Raw genomic sequence first — 23,355 nt, 5'->3', positions numbered from 1 at the left:
TATGGGGAAAAACTTAACTAAAGGAAAAATTGAAATGTTGCCTCAAAAATAAATTGAAATAAGTTTAAAGCACTAAAATTATAACAATAAACAAAAACTGAAATAAAACCAAAATAGAAATTAATTAATATTATATAGCAACATAAAAAATAAACAAATAAATTATACAATGACAAAAGCATATACCTAAATTGCTAAAACTTTAACTAAAATTAACATAAAAACTAAAGATCTAAAAATATAAGCTAATTAAAAAAAAACTAAATAAAACAAATGAAAACTACAATAACTCTGGGTCAAACGTTATTTGGTTATCAACGCTCTTCAAACTATCTTCTTTTGTGTTCTGCAGAAGAAAGAAAGTCATACAGGTTTCGAATGACATGAAGGTGAGTAAATAGTGACAGAATTTTCATTTGTGAGGGAACTGATGTCTTGACCAAAAGATGCAAGATGCTTTAGGTTATAGATTTACTGTACATCTATACTGTAAAATGTTCCGTTTTCTGATTTCCAATTCATTTGTGTCAATCAATTTAGTAAAGCGTTCCTTAAAAACAAACTGTCTCGAAATGACTAAAATGAGATCTTTCATAGGCCCAAACATTATGCACATGTGGATATGTGATCTAAACTCAATTTCTCATCTAGAAACATCAACAACACGTGGCAGGTAAATACCGCTTGTAGGACAGAAAACATCATATGTAGATATTTTTAGGGTTCATTTGCACGTTTGCCTCTATCCAAGTCCTGTTTTCCCCTGTAAACGGGTCAGGAAGAGTTAGCAGACAGGTAAACAGTGGCAGGGTGTTCTGCGGTCCATGCAGAGAAGTATTTTTAGCTTGCCTTTGCCTCATCTAAATGGACAATTGGCTCTTCAGAAGCACTTCTGGCAGAAGAGCAGGTCGATGGACATAACGCGAGTCAAGACAAACCTTCCATCGCCTCAAATGACCAAACACTCCACCTCTCTGGACTTCTGAGTGGAAATTTCCAAAATGGCCTTTCAATAAGTGCATCTCTTTTACGCTTATATAACACGTCACACACCCACATGCTGTGTCTACACTGAACCGACCCCTCGACCGCCATCTTCCTATAAAGCAGAACAGAACATCTAACACCTTGGTGAAGTTTTTAGCACTTTTGCATACACCTCAGACGTTTGATGGAGGGCTAGAAGAAGAGTAAAGCCCTGGAGGACATAAAAGAGGTCTTTCATGTGAAAAAAGCCCTCAGACAGCATCCAGTCTTCTGATATTATGAATGATGTTAAATGCTAACTGCAAAAATATTCTACATGCAAATGTATAAAAAAAGTGTATCATTTACGTATATACAGCAGGGTTTGATTGTCTTCTTCATTACAAATGTTATTTTCATTAGATATAAGTTATGTCAGAACCGCATTTTTCTCTAATAGTTTCTGTTTATGTCCAGGTCTAAATTAGATTATACCTTTCAATAAAAATCTCATGGTGATGTCTATTCCATCTATCAAGTTCTCCAACGCTGCCTTTGAAGGAGTGACCGCTCTCAAATCTCTACACCTTGAGAACAACAAGCTGAGGTCCCTGCCGGTCAGCCTGGAGTTCACAAGCCTCCAAAACATCACACTGTTTAACAACCCATGGAGCTGCACCTGCCCGTTAACAAACCTCAGAAAGTACGAAAATACAAAATCAACAGATTTTTGAACCTGCGAACACATTCATACTATTTGACTTCATATCCCGATTCCTAATATTGACAATTTGGTTGGTTTTGATTGGCTTGTATAGATGGATGGACAATAGTCGCCAGCGTCTGACTCCTGACGCCGTTTGTGCTTCCCCTGGAAACCAGAAAGGCAAGCAAATAAGGGACAGCACTGCTTTCGGCCGTTGTAAGGCAAAGACGAAGACAGACCGAGCCAAGAAGGGAACACGACCTTGAGATGGTGAGATGACTGTCCTGTTCATTCAGATCTTGTACTTAATTCTACATTATAGTCAGAATTAAACAAGAGAAATAAAAATAATACATGCATAAATGGCTACCTAATGTTCTGGTGGTAATATTTTATTTCAAGTAAGCAGCTATAGGGACAAACCAACACACCAACATCCCATATTTTGTCTAAGCCTATAAACCATAGTTCAGGTCCAAGGCGTCCAGATTTCATACCCACACCCTCAACCAATGTCTTACATCCAGACCCAGACTAGGTTTATGGTCTATAAGATCTTGTAAATGAATATAAAAAATAAGACATCAACCACAGACCTCTGACTGACAACTAGCCAGCAAATGTAAACAAATAATGAAAAAAAAGCTCTGGTGGTAAAGTAAATAGCTGGTCTAGGGTTCATTTCTATAAAGTTTTTTTCACCATATTTATGACTTACTGTACGTCTTGATAGTCGTAAGACAGATAAAGTCAACCGAGAAGTTTGGGAAAAGCTGGTTTTGTCATAAGTGGTTAAATGTCTAGTTCTGAAACTCCTAATAAGCTTATAATAATTAACAAAACACATTTAGCATTACTCAGTCAAAGCCATTTTTCAGTCATTTTTAGTTGGAAATGAAAAAAGACAATCAATTCCAGTAACTTTCGTGAGAAATTAAAGTTGAATGCTTGTACAGATTCAAGAGTTAAACCCCAACCATAAATATTTGACCTCTTCTAAGATGAAAGACTGACTGGTAATAATATAACTGTGGTCAGGATTTGGGTTCGAGTCACTGTTGTTTACAATCCTATGTTTGATTTGAACTCTCTGTCTTTGTGTTTTTCTGTTTTGGGTTGTGATGTTCTGGACTGTGTGCCAAAGCCAGTCACAGGCGTCCAAATACAGGTTCGGCCAACTGACCTGGCAACCTTATTACTGTTTTCCCACAGGAGGACAAAAAGAAGACTGTCCAGTTGATGGAACTTCAAGTGCAGAAAATAAAATCAATGCAAAATACTCAACAAATGTCAACTTCCTCCGTCACACTTTTTATGCGACATTTATATGAACGGATACTAAATAGCATGAATAGGATAAATATGTGTTTACAAACAATGACGAGCATCCAGAAGGAGCAACAGTGTGCATTTGCAAAGTGACATTTTGGAAAAATTGCTGCAAAAGGAAAAGAATAGTATGCATCAGTATACTAAAATAAACATGGTTAAAGGGATAGTTCACCCAGAAATGAAAATTCTGTCATCATTTACTCACCCTCAGATTGTTTCAAACCTGTATAAATGTCTTTGTTCTGCTAAACACAAAGGAAGACATTTGGAAGAATGTCAGTAACCAAACAGACCGTGTCCCTCATTGACTCCCATAGTATTTATTTTCCCTACTACAGCAGTAAATGGGGGATGAGGTCTGAGGGTAAGTAAATGATGACAGAATTTTTATTTTTGGGTGAACTATACCAGATCTGTGACATCTCAGAGCTTACATCACTCCTGATATCCTGAGTTCAGTGATAAGCAGGTTCAGATAGCATTTGTTATTCGGTGGAAGGATTTAAGCAGTTAAATGTGTTAAAGGGGGCTTGTAGTGCTACCCTTTTACTGGCAATTGTAAGTATTATCTGAATATGCTAAATATTTAATAAAAATAACACAAAAAGCAATTATGTGATGAAATTTGTTAATATTATGTGATAAGCACTACATTTACGCATCATTACATCTATGCTACATTAATATCACAGGATGATTTTGTCACATATAATAATAACAAAGAGGTCCTTCCCCTTTTGCATAGAACTTAGTTGGCATTTCTGTGTATTTTAAGTGAATACAAATTTGTGTATTTATACAAATTTGAGCTATTTTTAATTAACATCCAGAGCAGTTCTGTGTTGAATTACCAAGACTTGCTTGACTACATGTCTGAGGTAAGTTTTATATGTTCTGCTGTCTGTACGATAAAGCCTATACCGAAATTATGAAAAACATACTTTTGAATGAAAAACATAGCTTGAATATTCACTAGCATGGAAAATCTATAAGCAAAGCCAAAATGTTTCTTAAGGAATTCAATACAAATGGTCAGCATACTATGGACCTTGTTGGTTCTACTTATTGTCAGTTAATGGTCACTTCATACTGTCATTAGCATGGTAGCAGAACCAAGAACTTACAATATACATTTATTCATTTAGCAGACGCTTGTATAACCCCAACAGCCATGTCTGACCCAAGTTTTAGAGTGCTTTATGAAGGTTCTTGTGAGGACAACTTAATAGGTCTAACAATGTCCTGCAAGGAATTTCTGAGGCTAACAAACCTAACCTGACGGTGACTGAGATACGACTGACACATACTCACGATCTGACCTCTTTACATCTTTGACTTCTTGTTTCGTGTTGTTTTTGGTCAAAAGCTTCTTAAGACATGAGACAACAAAATGAAAACACTGTGGTGTTAGAAGATTCAAAGGGATACAGTGGTTCACTGAAAAATAAACATTCTGTCATCATTTCATGATCCTCATGTTGTTCAAAACCTGCATGACTCAGTGTGCATACACTACATTTACTAAAAATGAAGCCTGAGAAATAAGCCGGGGTGAGTGGTTTATATAAAAATGTATCCAATTTCTGTTTGCAGATTTTTAGAAATGTACCAATGTACTACAAATTTTAAGACTGTTGTCTTTGTCTCCCTCTAGTGATATAATTGACTTATTGCACATAATTACAATTGTTTGATTGACAGCAAACAACAACCCATCTGTATTATGAAAAGATTTTCATGTTTAAAGGTAATACTCACCAACATTTCCTCAATACCCATGACATTAATGACCTTACGGATCACCTCCGGAGGACAAAAGGAACCGGCCACAATACCTGTCGGACAGAAAACAGATGACCTCATCAGATCATGACAAACTTACAGTATATAACATACTCTTTGTTTGCTCAAAAGAGCTCTCAAGTCAAAACTGAAAATGCCATTTAACAATGCACCTTTACCTAGTTTTAAAAGAGGTTGAATTGACTTACCAGCCTCTACTGAAGACAAATCAAACTTTGCCAGGTCACGCTGACCGAGCATGTCAATATACATAGTTGGAGTTCCATAGATGAACGTACACCTGGGTAAACAGATAGGAGCAATTTCTTTACTTTTTTGACCAAGACATTAAACAAAAAACATCAGACATAGCAGCCAAGTGACCGAAATGCTAATCCAACAACCACATGGCAAGAACTAATACATGGCATCATACTTCTCTTTCTCCATGGCCTCCAGGTTGGCACGTCCATCATAACCCGTAGAAGGATAAACCAATGTGATGCCATGAAGAGCCATGACCATACCACCACCCACCGAACCGAAACAGTGATACATGGGCACCGGCAAGCACACTCTCACGTTTTTCTGTTACAGAAAGTGTAAATATGCAGTTTAAGAAGAATGTTTTCTTATTCTTAACTTATCATTTTTACTGGGGGAATAGAAGGGGTTTTTACAATACTTTTTTTCCCCTTGAACACAACCATGAACTCACCCTCCAGTCGAAGCCCACACGCATGCCAATGAAGTAAGAATTGTTGACAATGTTGTGGTGGGACAGAGTGGCTCCTTTGGGCTTTCCTGTAGTTCCCTAAAAATCATAAACACCAACGTTTGAAGATATATTATTCATCTATTATAGAGTGAAGTTAAAAGCTAAAGTTTGTACTTTTCTGATGTTTAAATAAATTTACCAGCTTAGTATCCAGTGACAGGTATAGGAATAGAATTTAAGGTTGATTTCCTTAATATCAATCGGTGCTGTTAACACTGTAAAATCTTCAGCCTTAAAGGTGCTGTGTGTAATATTAAAAGAGGATCTATTGATAGAAATGCAATATAATCTACATAACTATGCCTACAGAGGTGTATAAAGACCTTACATAATGAAGCGTTATGTTTTTATTACCTTAGGACGAGCTATTTCTATCTACATACACCGTGGGTCCCCTTACCCAGAATTCACCATGTTGTTTCTACAGTAGCCCTAAACGGACAAACTGCTCGACAGAGCGCGTTTCGTAAACACGTTGTCTCCTTCAGCAAAGAAGCGAAAACGTGACGACATCTTAGCCCCGTGTCAGCCACCGTAGTGCTTCGAAAGGGAGGGGCGAGCAGTGGAGTGAGCCATTGGTTGCAATTCACAACCTCACCACTACATGCTGCTAAAATCTCCACATTGCTCCTTTAAATAATGATTTCATAAGACAAGATATAAGAAAACAGTACCGATGTAAACTGAATGTTAACGGGATCATCGGACATGATTGTCTTCTTGAGGTCTTGTAGTTGTTGATGGTGTTCGCTGGTTCCTGCCTGCATCACATCTTTTAGTTGGAAAGCCCCCGGCTGCTGACTATCCGTGACGATCACAGTGTGTAGATCTGGTAGTCTAAAAATAGACAACCATAAGTTAACACCTAAACATCATGTGATGTGCTAGCTGAACACTATAGCTGAACATTAATGAGTGTGTAGTTTCTCAAGTCATATGTACTTTGAACTCTTGATTCCTCCAGGAGATGCTTTTTCCATCTCTGGGCAAAGCTGCCTTAGCATTTCACAGTACTTCTGGGTTTTAAATTGAGTTGGACAAACAATGGCATTGCACTGCACCTGTAAGAAGCATTCAAGTCATTAGTCCTGGAGGAAGTTGCGTATATGTTCAAACTAAACGCTACAAAAACCTTATCAGTGACCTACTTTTTATTGGTATTTTGGTGCATGTACAAACATTAACTTACCTTTCTAAGTGCAAATTCTGCCTCCTGTAACTGATAAGCAGGGTTCACTGACACCTTTAAAAAAAACAATAGTTGGAGCAAGTTAGACCAGTTGTTGGAAAATAAAAAACTTATAAGACACACGGAAACACACCTACCAAAATAATCCCGGCCTTGGCCGTGGCAAACTGCATCAAAACCCACTCATAGATGTTTGGTCCCCATATCCCTAAACGATCCCCTTTCTTAAGCCCAACAGCCAGCAGACCTGCAGCGGCCTGCTCCACCTGAATTCAAAATAAAAGCACATTTCAATTTCAATACATAACAGTATAAAAGAACAGGAAAATCAACTTTTACAGTTAACCCAAGGGATGAATTTAGCTGACATGTCACAGCCCAAAGTTCATTGCAGATTTCTATGACATTTTCACACTCCAGAACGGACTGTGACTCCTGTGGGACTTCAACACTTCCTGCGTTAGAATATTCTGCAATTTCCATTCGAATTTTAATTTTCCATACAATTTTAGTATAACTTAATGTTATAGAGAAGAGAAAAAGCCATATTGGAATTTAAAAGAAAAAGCGTTAAAGGAACAGTTCCTCCAAAAACAAAAAAATCTGTCCTCATTTACGCAACCTCAAGTTGTTCGAAATCTGTACAAATTTACTTGTTCTAATGAGCACAGAGAAAGATATTTGGAAGAATGCTTGTAACTAGGGATGTAACGATTCACCGGGAGCCGGTTGAAAATCGGTTATAATGAGTGATGATTCAAATCGGTTGAGGTGTAAACTGAATCGCAATACATTTTTTGAACAGCAGGGGCCTCTATTTTCACTGCAAATCTAAACATGGACATGCTGATATTTCTTAAATGCAAAAAAATCCAAGAAAAGCTCAGACAAGTATTAGTTTGTTTATATTAAAGAGACTTTTTCTATTATTAATTTGTTATAAAATTGCAGTTTAGTTTTGTTATTTCAAATAAAACATTATTTTATTATACAAAGAAACGTGAATCATTTAAGAAATAATGCAAGGGAAGTTGTTCATTTCTAATTTGTTTCAACTCATTTTGTAAAAATAAATCGTGGGTAAATCGTGAATAAATCGCATCGTGAGATCAGAATCGTGACTCGCATCGCATCGTGAGCTGAGTGAATCGTTACATCCCTACTTGTAACCAAACAGTTTCTTTGTTCTGTTGAACACAAAAGAATATATTTTGAAGAATGTAGGAAAACAAACAGTTCTGGGGTACTTTTGACTACCATAGTCATTTTTCCTGTTATGGTAGTCAATGATGGCCAAGAACGGTTTGTTCCGCATTCTTCAGAACAAGGAAATGTAAACAGATTTGGAACAACTCGAGGGTGAGTAAATTATGACATCATTTTTATTTTTGAGTGAACTGTCCCTTTAAGTAATATGCATATGTGTTCATTTTTTATAACACAAAACACACTGTACTAATTGTAACATACTTCACGATAAGTTATCGCTGCATGCTAAATAAATGTTCAACTTCTGATGCATTTATTTATTGTGACCCACTACCACTCTAGATATGACCAGGTAACCCATACAAGCCAATTCAGAGAAAATTTCAGTAGGGTACAAACTATTAATACTTTTACCTTTTGCACTTGTACCTTGACACTCTGTGAACATGGAGGAAAGGTCATGCTTACATACTCGCAAAATAACCGCAAACACAATTAAATACCTTTTATAAATAATTGCTTCATGTTGTTAAACCAATGATTAATCCCTTGATTTTCTGTATTTATTTACACAACACTCTCAACAAAGATAAATGTACAAAAAATGAAAGGAGAATTGTCTGTGTTACTAAACCCTCCCAAAATTAGCATACTATAAATATTACATGCATTCTAAATATGAAACTCTAAATATTAGTTGTTTACTCTAAATACGAGTACTAAATCCCACATGGAACTTGTGGTAGCACCATATTTAGTTTAGATTAATGGGGGTGCTCGGGAATTTGTTTTATTTTTGGATTTGGCCCAGATCCCTCATTCCACACTACACTTTCAACAGTGGGGGCTATATGGACCCTTTACACCACAGTTAGGGGGAAACACCGCGGTTGTTAACTCCAGACTGACTTCTCTAGGCCTACTGTAAAGCAAACAGGCCACTCACGTCTTGGTAAAACTCGGCGAATGTCTTGCGCATTCCGTCCTCCACAAACACCATCGCTTCACGGTCAGGGTGTCGCGCCACTGACGCCTGAAGACACTGATCCACGGTCTTGTATAACAGTGAATGAGAGGAGATGCCGTGGGCATAGCTGGTGGTCAGGGTTGGGACCCTGGGTGGGTTATCCACGTGAATTGCACTGGAGTAAAAGAAAAGAGAAGAATGTTATGCACAGATGCATGTCATTTCCTGACACTTTAACCACCATTTTAAATAGACATTGAAATGTGTGCGGCTCTTTTTCAATGTAACAGTTAAGTTAGTTAAAACGTTACATAAGAGCGACAGCAACTGATACTAAACACTTCCGGAGATTTTAAGACGTGTTTACGTGTGCCCAATTTCCAATACAATAGTGCGATGTATGACTACTTTTAGCAGGTAAACAACAAACCATGCCAACACGTGTCTTTACGAGGTCTTACCAGCTCTGTTGAGCAGATATTAAAGGTGTCCGAGATCTCTGCAGAATGTTCACGGTTTTGCAGAATTGTACGGTCGCGCGTAGATTTGCTAGAAGAATCTTGGAAGACATTTTTACGCCCACGTTGTTTTGCTATAAATCAACTCTGATCAATTTTGAGGTCAATGATTTGTTTTGAAACTCGGTGCTAAGTACAATCTACAGAAACACCCAAACGTGGCGTCTATGGAATAAATGCACATAACATTAAAATAAACACCCCTGAGTTGTTTTCATCGTGAATCATTAACGTATCGAGTAATGCATGTCTTTCCTGAGTCCAAATCTTGCAACAGCAATGCCGAGGTTGAAACTTAAAACGAAGATAGCACCTCCACTCCCAAGACGACAATCCAAGCAGTACGGATCCCTGAACTGAGGACGCAAACACTATCGTTATCACAACAGGGCATCTCGCTCAGTCATTTGTTCAGTCTGCCCAAATATGCATAACGTGTTAAACAGCGGCTTTAACTTTCTAGAATTCCCGATGTAGTAGCATGAATCAGTTTATGTGTTGGTAGATTTGAACAAAAGCATTATGTATGTTTTTTTAATGAACTACAAAAATGGATAACTAAGACTGGTTTGCTGGTGCTCTTATTACGTAACGTTATTCTCAAAATATATTTCTTTTTCGAGGACAATACGGTTGCGTTAAAAGGGGGCGTGGCTTGAATAAATCTGTGGAATGTAGTATGTAAACGTGTAGGCTACTGGCACACTGTTACATAGCCACAGCATTGTTCTTTTATTTATTTAATTTCTTGGTATTTATATTATAAATTAATGCAGATGCTTATAAGTAAGAATCCTGTCTTCTTGGTAGAATATAATTCCTGTATGTTATAGATATATGGTAGTGGTTCTCAAACTTTTTTGTTGTAAGGCCCCTTTTGTGTAGAGTGCATTGCTTTGCGGCCCCCCAAATAAAGACAAATTATAGGCCCGGTTTCACAGACACGGTTTATCTTAAACCAGGACTATGCCTTAGTTGAATTAAGATATTTATGTCGCTTTTATGAAAATGCCTTAGAAGAATACATTACCGGTGAGCATCTTGAGACAAAACAATGGCACTGATATATTTTAAGATATTTCTGGGCAAGTTATATTCAGTTAAGACAGGTCACACATTCCTTTTAGTCTGAGACTAGCCTTAAGCCTTGTCTGTGAAACCGGGCCATGATCTTAAACTTAAAATTTTAATTAAACCAAAAACATATTCAGGTATACAATGCTAAAACATATATTCTTTTGGTTGGTGGTCTTATTTTTCTGATGTTTGATTGCACAAAATGTATGATAAATGTCTATGTTTAATAAAATGTGTGGCCCCCTGGAACCATTTTGGGGCCCCAATGAGAACCACTTCTATAAAGAACACACACACATACACAAAAATATACTTTAATTATATGCATTAATCTTAGTCTGGGTTTATATTTTGTTTGAATATATAAAGTAAATGAAAAATAAAACAAATTATAAAACATACACCCTGCTTAAAATAACGCATCTCTGATCCCTGTAGTTCACCTGCAGGTGGCAGTATACTGTAAACTAGTGGATAAATGTTTAGTGGTAGAATAAGAAGATAGACCTCATTGGTTACTGTAGCGGCGCGTACATGAAATAAGAAAGTTTCTGTCATATTATTAAATATCATTATTTGTACCAGTAACAGCGTTCATGTTTTGATCTTACCGTAAAGAATGTAATAAAAACGTGTGCGTTATGTAGTAATGGACGCGATGCGGTGCAGTGTGGCGTATTTATCCGAGTTTAGTGACTGTCAGTCACACTCATCGCGCATCATTCAATACGACACGAATCTGATCTTGACCTGTGGAGACAGTCATGTACTTGTGTTTCATATTGAGGAAAACAGAGTCACGGTAGGTACACGTCTACTGTAATATATTTGTTTTGTTACAAGCTCACATTGTAATACATGTTGTTTTTCAGACTGTACTCCACTACGAAACCCCAGTGACTTATGTGGCATTAAGTGCTGATAAACTTCGACTATATGTCCTGTGTGAGAACGGTGGACTTTACTGCACCACTCTTCCCCCACCTTCAAGGTAACAATACTTCCTGTTATACTTTACATATTTTAGTTGTCGAACAGCTTTTTAGTGTCCTACTAAAAATGTAATACAAATTCTAATAGTTTTCATTACAAAATGAACCATCAGCTGTTTATCCTTCTAATTCTTCTGCTTCTGTGAACAAAAGTTCTGACCCTGTTGTGACCAGAGTCTCAGATGACTGCATTGTCCTCAAAAACACCAGTCTGCGAGCAATCATCATAGTCGAGAAGATCCTTGTGACTCTTAGCCTTCACAAGTCCACCTGGAGCTTAGATGTCTACGAAGAGCCTGGATCCAAGCCCCTTCATAAACTTGCATGCTTCCAGGTCACAACTGTCAACACCCAAGCGACACACAACTCTTCGAACACCACAGAAGATGTTATAAACATAACAGATGAAGAAAAAAGTAGGAAGTCCTCTCCTGTACTGACGTGCATCTACTCTGCCGTCTCTCACAAGTCTGAGCTCCATCCTTATCTTGAGCTTCGTCTCTTCAGGCTCTTGTTTGGAGTAGATGCCTCTTTAGTCAATTCTCCAGTCCTTCTCTGTGGTTTACCTGATGGCCGTATTTGTTGCTTTCCTTTGCTCCTCCCCCAAATGGATGGTCCAAGAGGTGAGCAGAGATCACCAATCAGAGTGCTCCAGAGCTTAGAACAGCCAATCGTATTCATTGGAACCTGCGTCTCGGGGGACGACGGACCTCGGTGTTTGGTCGCACTTGGTCAAAGGGGTAAACTTCTGTTGGTCAGAAGCAAGGAGACCAGTTCGGAAAGCAAGAAGGCAGATTATAGTAAGAATGAATATATTCATATATTATATGAAATAAATATCTATTTAAAAGACTGCTTAAATACACTTTCAGTGCAATTGGGTGAATCAATGAGGATCAAACCAATGACGTTTTATCAGTGGTTCTCAAACTGGGGGCCCCAAGATGGCTCCGGGGGGCCACAGATTTTGTGGCATTTTATGAAATATAGAAATTTATCATGAATTGTATGAAAAATAAAACCAACAACCGAAAGAATTGATGTTCCTGCATTGTATAACTGAATATGTTTTTGGTTTAATTAAAATTCTAAGTTTAAGATTATAAGTCTTTATTTGGGGGGTAGCAATGCAATGCACTATACACAAAGGGGAGCCTCACAACAAAAAAAGTTTGAGAACCACTGTTTTAAGTGATATGCGCTACCTGTTGAGCTACAGAAACACTTGCGTGCTTTTTCAGGGGTTTTCAAACAGGGGTCTGAGGACCCCCAGGGGTCTGATGAAAAGCCTAACTAAAAAAGAATAAAAAATAGGCATAAAAATAATAATAAATGAGTATTAAAATAATAAATTAAATGAATGAAAAATAAATAAGTAACTAAATTAGATTAAAATAAAAAAAGTTAATAATATATTAAATAGATTACGTTTAGTTAAAGTAAATAAATAAAAGTGTGATTAATATAAAAATAGATGTAATGTAAAAGGTAGAGTAAAAATGTAACACAAATAATTTATACATTTAGCAATACATTACAATAGTGACAGATAAAATAAAAAAATGTGATTAAAATAACAAAAATAGTTAATAATCTAGTTTGATTATTAAAGTAAATAAATAGAAATGTGATTAAAGGGATACTTCACCCAAAAATGAAAATTCTGTCATCATTTACTCATCCTCAGATTGTTCCAAACCTGTATACATTTCTTTGTTCTGCTGAACACACATGATGATATCTGGAAGATTGTCCAATATCACCCCCCATTGACTCCCATAGCATTTATTTTCCCTACTATGGCAGTAAATGGTGGGTGAGATCTGGCATTCTTTTAAATTTCTTCCTGTGTGTTCAGCAAAACAAAGAAATGTATACAGGTTTGGAACAATCTAAGGGTGAGTAAATGATGACAGAATTTTCAAATTCGGGTGAAGTAATATAAGAAAAAAAAAGATTTTAAATAGAAAATTAAAATGAAAAAAAATCATAATAAACATAAATAATTTATACATTTTTATAATAGATTTATAATATACATTTTTCAGTGTATAAATTGTGTTGATAAAAGATGCCTTTTAAATTTTAGGAGATGGGTCCCTAACACTAGAATAATCATATTTGGGTGATGCCTCTTTGGCATCTAAAAGATTGAAAACACACGGTCTAAATCATCCATTTGTTATTTAATCTACCTCAATCATTTTTGGTAATCTGTTCAATCTATTTTACAGGCTTCAATGAACATAGTGTACGAGGACCGGTGCTGTGCGCCTGTGCTGATGATAAATACCTGTTCTACAGCACTCTGAATGACCTACAAGCTCTTCAGCTCACCAAAACCTCACCAGAAACGGAAGCAGCAACTGAACCTCAACATCCAGTTCTGAGCTCAAACAGTCTTGGTGTATGCGGGGTTGTAGCACTGGCTGGGCCATACACTAATGCCACAGGTACTGTCATGTCATTTCAGCTGGATCTCTTTTTTTCAAAATTTGAAAGGCTTAATTCCTTACACAAAAAAATGTGTGTTTGCATTTGAAGGATCTTTGCATCTGTTGGCCTCATCTTCAAGTGGAAGACTCATGCAGGTGAACCTTCCTCAAGGGCCCAATAAAGAAAACGAATCCAGGTTTTCCTCATCTCAAGCCGGCCAGAGAGTGAAGGATCTCCTGTCATCCATTGGAAATGTTTGGGAGGAGTAAGAATGATATTTTATTTTTCAATAATCCCAGGTTTTGAACACTACACAATAAACACTAAATATCTGTTTTGACTGTTTTTCAGGGCAGAGTCCTTAAAACACAAACTGCAGGAGAAAAATGAATCTCTCAAGCGTCTGAATCAAGTCATGAGCGTTTGCAACCTCCTGTTGGCCAATCATGGAAATGAAATGGAACTCAATAAGTGCATACAACCAATCAGCTGTCACGGTGTGGCGAGATGGAGCTCGCTGCTCCAGAAAGAGTCGTTGACTCTCACGTGTGTATTAGAAAACGCAAGCATGTATACGTTGGAACAGGGCTGGACTTTGTGCCTTCAGGTGCATCCATTATCCACATCTCAGACTGCAAATACAGAGTGCACATCCAGGACGTACTCATTTCCATTCCGGAAACTGGATTGCGGTGAAAAACTGGACGTGACGATTCCTCTTGAAAGAGTCGGCGAGCTGCCAGTAAACATCTATTGCTCTCTTGCTTTTACTCTTACGGCTTTATTTAGCTCTGAAGCGTCTGAAGCTGTATCACAGCTCTTAAAAGGTATGGGGTCCATCAGCGTACCACTGAACACTTTAACGGTAGATTGGCTTGATTCATTAAGGCTGGAAGGAGCATTTTCTCCTGGTAACATTATCAGACACAACACTGCCGCGGATGGCATCCAAGCCTTTCTGCGTTCAAAAGGAGTCCGAACACAGAACTCTGATATTGTTCCTAAATCCGGACCTCTTCCAGTGGTGGTGAGGGTATCGTCTGAGCTTCTTAAGAGCAAACTGCACCTCTCAGCCACCAGCGGTGTGGAAATATGTTCATCTGTTCTAAACTGGTTGGTTTATAAGGAGACAGCAGAACGCGCATCTATAAAAACTCAAGTTGTATGTGCGTACAGCCCTGATGGACAGCCAGTCAAGCTACTGGCCAAAGAGGTGCCCATTACTCATTTATTTATTTATAATCAGTTCAGAACAGGTCTTGATGATCAGTCTATAATTTACAATGAGAGTTTATCACGTCTGTCCTCTAGATGACTCTGGAAGATTTTAGTTCTGAAGGACCTCTAGATGTCCTAGAGATTCGGGTGGAGAGTTTGTCTATGGTGGCGGTGTGCGGACTGCATCATGCAATTCTGAGACGTCTACAGGTGCTTTTGTTACAAAATCTTTCAATCTCAAATATACAAAACGTGCAATCTGATGTAATGTACAAATCATTACATTTCCAAACAGGTGCTGCTCGAGGACACAACAGCAAATCGTGGGCATACAAAGCCGTTACAAGCACAAAGGTTGTGTGAAACCGTCCGTCATGTTGAGGTAGATCTCAACACTCTCTTGTTGCAACAAGTCTAGATCTTGTTTGCATACACTATGTCACATTTGCATAACTCAAACACAGTGTCTAAAAAACAACTGTCTTTTCTTTTCTCAGTCTCTTTATAAAGACCTTCAGGACGCTTACAATCAAGCAGCTCTTGGTGGTTCAACAGAGACGAACAAGACCTCTGAGATCCTATTTCGCATTTTCCTGCAGCTGAGGGCAACCCCACTGATCATTATTTGATTCCATGATCCGTCACAACTTTTGTATTATATTATTGAATACATATAATGGTTACTGTTTCAAACTGTTTAACTTTTCTGCTACAATGCAGATTCTTTCCTTTTCATGTGTCCCACATTGTGAACTTTTCATTTTCAATAAAAAACTTTGTCGACATTAAACAGATAGTTCACCCAAAATTGAAAATTCTGACATTTACGCACCCTCTTGTCATTTCAAACCTGTATGACTTTCTTTCTTCAGCAGAACACAAAAGAAGATATTTTGAAGAATGTTGGTAACTGAACAGCCCATTGCTATCCATTCACTTCTATTGTATGGACACAAAAACAATGTAAGTCAATGGGTACCGCTGTTGTTCGGTAACTAACATTCTTCAAAATATCTTCTTTTGTGTTCTTCAGTAGAAAAGAAGTCCCAGAGATTTGAAATGAAAATTGAGGGTGAGAAAATGATGAAAGTATTTTCATTTTGAAGGTGAACTATCCTTTTAAGTTTATGCAAGATACTATTTAAAACTATAACATCTATAACAAACGTTAACATCTCCATGCGCAGGTCTGGACTCTTAACCCACATTGTACTTCTTCTATTTGTAGTTCATGCTAAATTTCTTCAAATCCATTGTCAGAAGTGTACAAACTGTTAGCTCGTAGAAAATACTTATAAAATAAATATCTGACTCAGTCTCTTGGATGTGGCTCAGTATGAAAGAGTTTTTCCTTAAGTCGATAATATCTTCCTTTCTCATTGGCCATCAGTTGCTGGTGAGTTCCTTCTTCCATAACCCTCCCGTCCTCCATAAAGATAATGTGATGTGCTTTTTCCACAGTCTCCAAACGGTGAGCTATCACCAATACTGTCTGATCTGTGATGTTATTGAGCACATCTTGGATCTGTAAAATTAAGAAATGAACAGTGAAAAAGCATAATACCTAATATGTCATTGCAATATACTTTTAACTAAGCAGGTAAAAATATATTAAGATGTGTTATTTATAAAGGAGTGCGTACTGCTTGTTGTGTGCTACAGTCCATGTGACTGGTTGCCTCATCTAAGATGAGAATCTGTGGGTTTCTTATCAGAGCTCTGGCTAGAGCAATACACTGCTTCTGTCCTGCAGACAGCTGGTCACCACATTCACCAACATCTAAACATCAGAGTTTACAAAATCCAACACGAGAAGTAAGATTCAAAACTGCATGGATTCATGTGGAATGGACATTTTAAGTATCACATTATTCATACCCGTGTCATATTTCTGTTCCAGTTTGCATATAAAGTCGTGTGCGTTGGCTTTCCGAGCAGCTTCTTCGACTCTTTCGATAGTGCAGTCCTGCAAGCCATACTCAATATTATATCTCACAGAACCAGAGAATAGCACTGGATCCTGGGATACCATCGCCACCTGAGCCGAAGAGACCAAAAACTCAGTCAACAAACTGTCCAATAACAGAATACACGTTGTTGTTGTACTTGCTAGTTTATTATTGCCTGCCTTTTGATGGAAGTATTGGTGTTGATAGCGATATAGAGGTTCTCCATCCAGAAACACTTCACCATCCTGGGGTTCATAGAATCTTTGCAGCAAGCATACACAAGAGGTCTTGCCACCACCAGAGGGCCCCACCAGCGCTGTCACCTTCCCTGGACTCAATTCCAAAGTCACAGACTGCAAGAAGTCATACATAGTAGTCGGATTGTAAAACAATTTCAAGGGATGGTGTGGTCAAATATTTTTGGGTGTATGTCCCGCAGCTAACCTTACACAACAATTATAAATTATGTTTAATTCAATAAATATTAAGAATTATTAGAACGAAAAGATTTATTAAAAAAAATATTTTACTCTTGATGAACAAGTAGAAAACTAGAAATATTAAAAAATATTATTACAGATTAAAAAACTGTTTTCTATCTAAATATATTCCAATAATGTTATTATTATCATTAATATTGATTTTCATAAAACAATTACCATAACCCTTAAAATAGGTATACTTAAAGTTCATTTTATTAAGTACACATAAGTTAAAGTATAGTATAAACTTAAGTGTACTTGTAGTAAGTATACAAATATCAGTGCACTGGATGTGTGTGTACGTTCATAAGAGTACTATTTTCCCTGTTGAAAAAAAACAGCATATGCTGGTTAGGTAGGTTTTGAAGCATGGCAGCTGGTTTGTGCTGGTCCTTAGCTGGTCATGTGCTGGTTTAAACTGGTCCTTAACCAGCTCAGGATCATCTTAAACCAGCACATGACCAGCTCAAATCAGAACATGACCAGCTTAAACCAGCATATGTCCATCTTAAACCAGCTACCATGCTTCAAAACCTACCTAACCAGCATATGCTGTTTTTTTAACAGGGTTAGTACTACTAAAGTTTGTAAAAGTATCGTTTTAAATGTAATTTTAAGTGTAACTAGTTTACAGTTTTGCATTTGTACTATGTTTTTAATTTGTAAATTTATATTCAACTTCAATACTTGTAGCACATTTTTTACTTTAAGTACATTTTGAAGTACACTCTCAGTAAACTACTAGTGAAAGTATCCTTAGTATAAGTATACTTAGACTACTACTTCATTATATTTTTGAGTATATCTCCTTTAAATGTTTACATTTATTCTGTGTTCCAGACACCTCGGATTTAGGATATTTCCCACTTCAACCCGGAAATCATTTCTGGAACGGCTCTGTTTAATGTTAATAAATACGTTTAATGTACTAAATGTAGATGTTATTTCCAGGGTTGAGGCGAGTAATATCTTAAACGCAGCATAAGTACAATAATAGGTCAAATATACTTTTCTATCGGTATAAGTGTACTTAAGTATGTTCCAGAGAACTACATAAAAAGTTGACATAGTATACTTTCTTATTTTTTAGTTTAAAAGAAATATACTTATAGCAAATTTGAATAATCATATTTTTTGTAAAGGAAATAGAAAGTTTTACCTCAAGTGCTTTATTATCAGGGCGTGAGCTGTAAGAAAAAGTGACCTTCTCAAAGGTCAGTTTTCCCTTCAGTTTCTCAGGGGCAAGACCTTTTTCCTCTCTCATCCTCGGCTTCCTGTCGAGCAGCTGAAAGACCTTCACTGCTGAGCCCACAGTGTTCAACATGTCTCCATAGATATACACCAGTTGCTGAGAATATAATGACCAGCAGAATTAGTCTCATCTGAATTAAGGATCATGCTGTAATTCTTTATGCTTAATCTTACCTTCATGTTGGTCACCATGTCCTTCTGATAAAACACAAACGCAAGGAGGCTGCCGCTGCTTAGCTGTCCGGTGGAGATGAGATTACGACCTTGGATCAACATTGCTACTTTCAAGCCCACTGTAATAAACTAGAATGCAAAATACGTTTTTTTATTAAAGGCATTGACACACTTAAATCGGAAAACGAAATGTACATTTGATTATTATGTGTCATTCTTATTAACGTTAAATATTTATAATTTCGATGTACGTTTTTCATAGTTTATTCCATATGGGACTGTGTATGATGCTTTACCCTTCGTATTAAGAGGTGAACATTACTGCAGATGCCCTTTCGTGTCAAAACTTGGAGCTTTCTGTTTAGGGCCCGTTCATATCTCCTCTGCTCCTGAGCCTCCCCTTTACAACTGCGTACCGTCTTCATTGACCCGATAACAGAAGTCGCCAACTCTGCAATCTCTGCATTGCAGTCCTGAATCTCTCTGGATGTTTTCTGTGGGGACATAGGCCAAAATCATTTCCAGGACAAAAAACACTAAAGGTTAACTAAGACTTTTCCAGTGGTTTGCTTACCTGGTAGAGGTTGTTATAAGCATTCTGAATGAAAGCAAGAAGTGGCATCTCGATGCACGTGAGGAGTGTTAACTGCCAGGACAGGCCCAGCATAAAGTACAGCATGCCGCATGTTTTCACCAGACTGCGCAGTAACACGTTTACGTTCATGGCCACGGAACGTCCCATCCTATCCGTGTCAGAGATCAAACGTGAAGTAAGACTTCCTGTAATAAAAATAACATTTCTTACATAATATGCCCCATTAAATGGGTGTATGAGACCTGGGGTACACCCTTATCATTTTACCTGTGTCGCTATTATTGATAGTACACATTTAGACGTTTTGAAGCTTTGTGTACTTCTAAAATAATACCAAAATACATAACTACTAAAAAATTATTTAATAAGATTAACTTGTATGATGCTTATGTGTATGAACTATGAACTTGAGTATTATGTGAAGAGGTAATCATACCTGGTTTGTTTTCTTCAAAAAAGTTGATCTCCTGCTTCATAAGATTCTGGAACAGCATATGTCGAATTCTCTTGTTGAGTCTGCCGAGGCTACACATGAACATTCCTCCACGCAGACCGCTGAACATAGAACTTCAAGACACAACAAATGCAGAGAGAGTTAAGGCAAAAATGCAAACTTAAGAACCATTAAGGAAAAATGTTAATTCACCCAAAAAAGAAAATTCTGTCATCATTTGCTCAACCTGTTTGACTTTCTTTCTTCTGCAGAACACAAAAGAAGATATTTTGAAGAATGTTTATAACCGAACAACGGCAGTACCCATTGACTTGCATTGGTTTTGTGTCCATACAGTAGAAGTCAAAGGGTACCGCCGTTGTTCGGTTACCAACATTCTTCAAAATATGTTCTACGTAAGAAAGAAAGTCATACAGGTTTCAAATGACAAGAGGATGAGTAAATGATGACAGAATTTTCATTTTTGGGTGACCTCTTCCTTTCACATTAGTATTTTATGTGTAGTATTACCACAATTTCTATAATCACAATTGCTAGTATCAGATATTGTGACACCCGTAATTCCAAACAACATTAGTTCAAATGTACATTTACCTTCCTAGTGAGCAAAGTGCCATGAGTCCAATAGCCCACAAGAAGTTGTTGTGTTGATATTTTCCACTCAGGTGGTCAACAACCTTCCCAATACTGTATGGGATGAATGTCTCAACTATAAAAAAAGAAAATGATCCTCAACAATCTTTTTTGTATTTTAAAAAGAACTAAATTTGCTGTAAGGATTTACTCTGGCTCAGGTTTTAAACTCACACAAGGCAGCCAGACTGAGAAAAATAAAGGCAGCCCCCAGATGAAGGGAGTCTGGTCTGGAGTAGCGAATCACTCTCATCAGTAGCGCCTTTGCCTTTTCATCCCTTTTCTTCTTTCTGGAACCCTTTACTGATCCACCATGTGGGAAGGCCGTCTCCATCACCACATATATAAGAGTTGATGTGGCAGAGCTCAGGACCACCATGCCCGGATCAGGAACAGGGCTGAAACCTCTTACAGTCCCCTGCAGCATCGTCTGCACAGTGTCAAACACTGCAGGTAAGAAACTTAATAAAGCAACCCATGGCTTCAGGAAAGGCTGGACAGTGTTGTCAGCGACCAGTGTGCTCAGTAAATAAAGCCCAGCCCAGCTGATGACTCTGAAATCCCACAGGCATCTTAAATCCAGACTGCCTTCTCCATCCAACCTCAGCAGCACAGCCCAAACACAAGCCCAGAGGACGAGATCACAGCACAGCAGATACACACGTGCTGTTAATGTTGTCATGGATATTATGGAGTGAGCCTTTGGGATCATCCTTAAATGTTACAAGAAACTGGAAAGACAGAGATGAATTGTATTAACGCAATGTCGCGTGCACATAAGCAGACTTTATCCAAAGCGACTAGGGGGCATTCAACATTTCGCCAATAAATAGTTAATAGTCAAAAAATAAACAGTATATAACGCTGTTTACAAGTAAAACGTATTAAAGAAAGTAAACACATAAGTTACAGTACACGCGTGCTCTCGGGTGCATTGTACACAAGACTAATATAGGACATAAGCACTTAACGAATAATAGATGTCTTACCGTAAACTGTATTTTATAGATTCTTTTGGAGGGCCACGCCAAGTCTGTCGGAGAGTGGCTTGGTTTCGATTTCAGTTTCACAGTTCACACACAGTGGGCGGTGACACACTTGTTTTAAGTTCCACTTTAACAATCAACAAAAAAAATGGGTTCGTATAGAATATATATATATATATATACGCAGTGATAGGGATAATACGAGGTAGTCTGCACACCCATTAGATTTTTCTGATTTATGCATTATATGAGAGAATATTGGACTGCGGTTCTTCGAACTCCGATTTGGTAGGTGGCGCTGTCCCAAAAAATAGGGCCCTAGAAGTGCGGTCCCAGAAGTGCAGGTCCTTGAAATTGCGGCCTCCAGTATTGCAGTCGTATAATATTGTACGCATCACGCATCATGACGTTGTACGACTGTGTCATTTGTAACAGTAACCAGCAGAGAGCGCGCGTTGGCAACTGACTCCGCCCGCATGATCCAGAGCCAATCAGAACATTCTCACAGGCTTCATTAATGGCACCTGTGCCCACAGTTTCTTAAACCTCTTTGTTTGTTGTACTTTTTTTTGCTCCTGTATGCGTGAATGATTATGTAAATTTATATTATGTTTGAACTTGGAGATTATTTGTTCAGTCTGCATGTGATATTCATTTAGCTTATGTAAGTGTGTTGTGTACATTTTATAGATTTTGGCTGAGTTAATTGTATGTGTTTAACATTTCTTTGTGGTATTGTATCAGAATGCTTGTTTGTTTTCTTTAGAAACCACACAAATACAAAAATACATATGCTGGGAGATGTAATAAAATCTATAACTTCATTTGACTAGAATGGATTTGTTCTCATCGACATTCCCATTGGTGTTCAAGCCAGCTACCTATGCACTCCTGAAATCTCTTTGTAACAGTAATTCTTTCATGTAACGTTACTGTAAGGATGATTGTTTTTTTAGCGCTCATTCGTTTCTTCTTGCCTAGTTCTGTATATGCAAAATATGTTGTTCAAATATGTATGTTCAAGATGTATAAAAAAGGTCATGTTTTGCACCATTGTTGTAATAAAAATATTTATTTAGCAGACACTGGAGTTTAAAAACGAGGAAGCATTTAATGACTTAAAGGGGTAGTTGGCCCAAAAATGAAAATCCTGTCATCATTTACTATTACTATCCAAACCTGTATAAATTTATTTGTTCTGCAAAACACAAAGGAAGATATTTGGAAGAATGTCAGTAACCAAGCAGATCTCATCGCCCATTGACTCCAATAGTATTTATTTTACCTACTGTGGCAGTAAATGGGGGGGGTGAAATCTGTTTGGTCTTTGACATTCTTCCAAATATCATTGTCTGTGTTCATCAGAACAAAGAAATTTATACAGGTTTGGAACAATCTGGGGGTGAGTAAATGATTCAGGTAATAACAGCATTAACGCTAGAAGTGAACGGCATAAATGAGGAGTTTTGTCCTGTTTGTAGTAAAGATATGATTCACTGCAAAGTAAAAAACTTCATTTATTCACTCTCATGTTGTTCTAAACATGCTGTCTCTTAACTTTTTTCCATGCACACAAAGGAAAACTGCCATCATTGTGGTTTTGTGACCATGCAATAGAAGTCCATGGGGACCAGTGTTGTTTGGTTACCAACGTTCTTCTT

General features: G+C 37.5%; 4 protein-coding genes across 4 annotated transcripts in view; 2 read left to right on the top strand and 2 right to left on the bottom strand.

Moving 5' to 3' along the window:
* Window positions 1-4,747, top strand: part of chad (chondroadherin) — a 6,269-nt gene extending 1,522 nt beyond the window's left edge. The window contains exons 2-4 of the mRNA XM_057357934.1: window positions 1,506-1,669; window positions 1,785-1,942; window positions 2,885-4,747. Coding sequence (XP_057213917.1) covers window positions 1,506-1,669; window positions 1,785-1,938 — 318 coding nt within the window. The 3' untranslated portion in view covers window positions 1,939-1,942; window positions 2,885-4,747. The remainder of the gene's footprint in view (window positions 1-1,505; window positions 1,670-1,784; window positions 1,943-2,884) is intronic.
* The window catches only part of acsf2 (acyl-CoA synthetase family member 2), a 17,725-nt gene extending 7,698 nt beyond the window's left edge, over window positions 1-10,027 (bottom strand). Inside the window, exons 1-10 of the mRNA XM_057357933.1 lie at window positions 9,391-10,027; window positions 8,909-9,104; window positions 6,891-7,019; window positions 6,754-6,807; window positions 6,507-6,625; window positions 6,239-6,401; window positions 5,505-5,600; window positions 5,223-5,374; window positions 4,996-5,087; window positions 4,763-4,839 (exon numbers count right to left, since the gene is read on the bottom strand). Of these exons, the coding sequence (XP_057213916.1) occupies window positions 4,763-4,839; window positions 4,996-5,087; window positions 5,223-5,374; window positions 5,505-5,600; window positions 6,239-6,401; window positions 6,507-6,625; window positions 6,754-6,807; window positions 6,891-7,019; window positions 8,909-9,104; window positions 9,391-9,500 (1,188 nt within the window). The 5' untranslated portion in view covers window positions 9,501-10,027. The remainder of the gene's footprint in view (window positions 1-4,762; window positions 4,840-4,995; window positions 5,088-5,222; window positions 5,375-5,504; window positions 5,601-6,238; window positions 6,402-6,506; window positions 6,626-6,753; window positions 6,808-6,890; window positions 7,020-8,908; window positions 9,105-9,390) is intronic.
* Window positions 10,028-11,020: 993 nt separating this feature from the next.
* Window positions 11,021-15,805, top strand: faap100 (FA core complex associated protein 100). The gene is made up of 9 exons (XM_057358408.1): window positions 11,021-11,326; window positions 11,397-11,515; window positions 11,670-12,316; window positions 13,751-13,969; window positions 14,061-14,217; window positions 14,304-15,165; window positions 15,264-15,380; window positions 15,466-15,552; window positions 15,668-15,805. Exons 1-9 carry the CDS (start codon window positions 11,174-11,176, stop codon window positions 15,797-15,799), a joined length of 2,493 nt encoding a protein of 830 aa, XP_057214391.1. The 5' UTR covers window positions 11,021-11,173; the 3' UTR covers window positions 15,800-15,805.
* Window positions 15,806-16,469: 664 nt separating this feature from the next.
* Window positions 16,470-21,899, bottom strand: tap2t (transporter associated with antigen processing, subunit type t, teleost specific). Its single transcript, XM_057358409.1, has 12 exons — window positions 21,698-21,899; window positions 20,883-21,439; window positions 20,670-20,784; window positions 20,058-20,188; window positions 19,601-19,806; window positions 19,323-19,520; window positions 19,027-19,155; window positions 18,761-18,949; window positions 17,299-17,472; window positions 17,049-17,208; window positions 16,814-16,950; window positions 16,470-16,695 (listed from the first exon to the last, which is right to left on the bottom strand). Exons 2-12 carry the CDS (start codon window positions 21,418-21,420, stop codon window positions 16,483-16,485), a joined length of 2,190 nt encoding a protein of 729 aa, XP_057214392.1. The 5' UTR covers window positions 21,421-21,439; window positions 21,698-21,899; the 3' UTR covers window positions 16,470-16,482.
* Between the last annotated feature and the right edge of the window lie 1,456 nt (window positions 21,900-23,355).

Source organism: Triplophysa rosa, linkage group LG18, assembly GCF_024868665.1.
Source record: "Triplophysa rosa linkage group LG18, Trosa_1v2, whole genome shotgun sequence".
NCBI lineage: Eukaryota > Metazoa > Chordata > Actinopteri > Cypriniformes > Nemacheilidae > Triplophysa > Triplophysa rosa.
The sequence above is the reverse complement of the archived record's forward strand: the minus strand, read 5'-3'. Positions and strand labels throughout refer to the sequence as shown.

Excerpts from the sequence above, each read along its gene's own strand:
- faap100 (XM_057358408.1), top strand. The coding sequence starts at position 11,174 with ATGGACGCGATGCGGTGCAGTGTGGCGTATTTATCCGAGTTTAGTGAC. Across the intron at positions 11,516-11,669 it reads ACTCTTCCCCCACCTTCAAG|TTCTGACCCTGTTGTGACCA; the intron begins GTAACAATACTT and ends TGTGAACAAAAG. Across the intron at positions 13,970-14,060 it reads GCCATACACTAATGCCACAG|GATCTTTGCATCTGTTGGCC; the intron begins GTACTGTCATGT and ends TTGCATTTGAAG.
- tap2t (XM_057358409.1), bottom strand. The coding sequence starts at position 21,420 with ATGATCCCAAAGGCTCACTCCATAATATCCATGACAACATTAACAGCA. Across the intron at positions 20,189-20,669 it reads GCACTTTGCTCACTAGGAAG|TTCTATGTTCAGCGGTCTGC; the intron begins GTAAATGTACAT and ends TGTGTCTTGAAG. Across the intron at positions 17,209-17,298 it reads ACCAATACTTCCATCAAAAG|GTGGCGATGGTATCCCAGGA; the intron begins GCAGGCAATAAT and ends TCTTCGGCTCAG.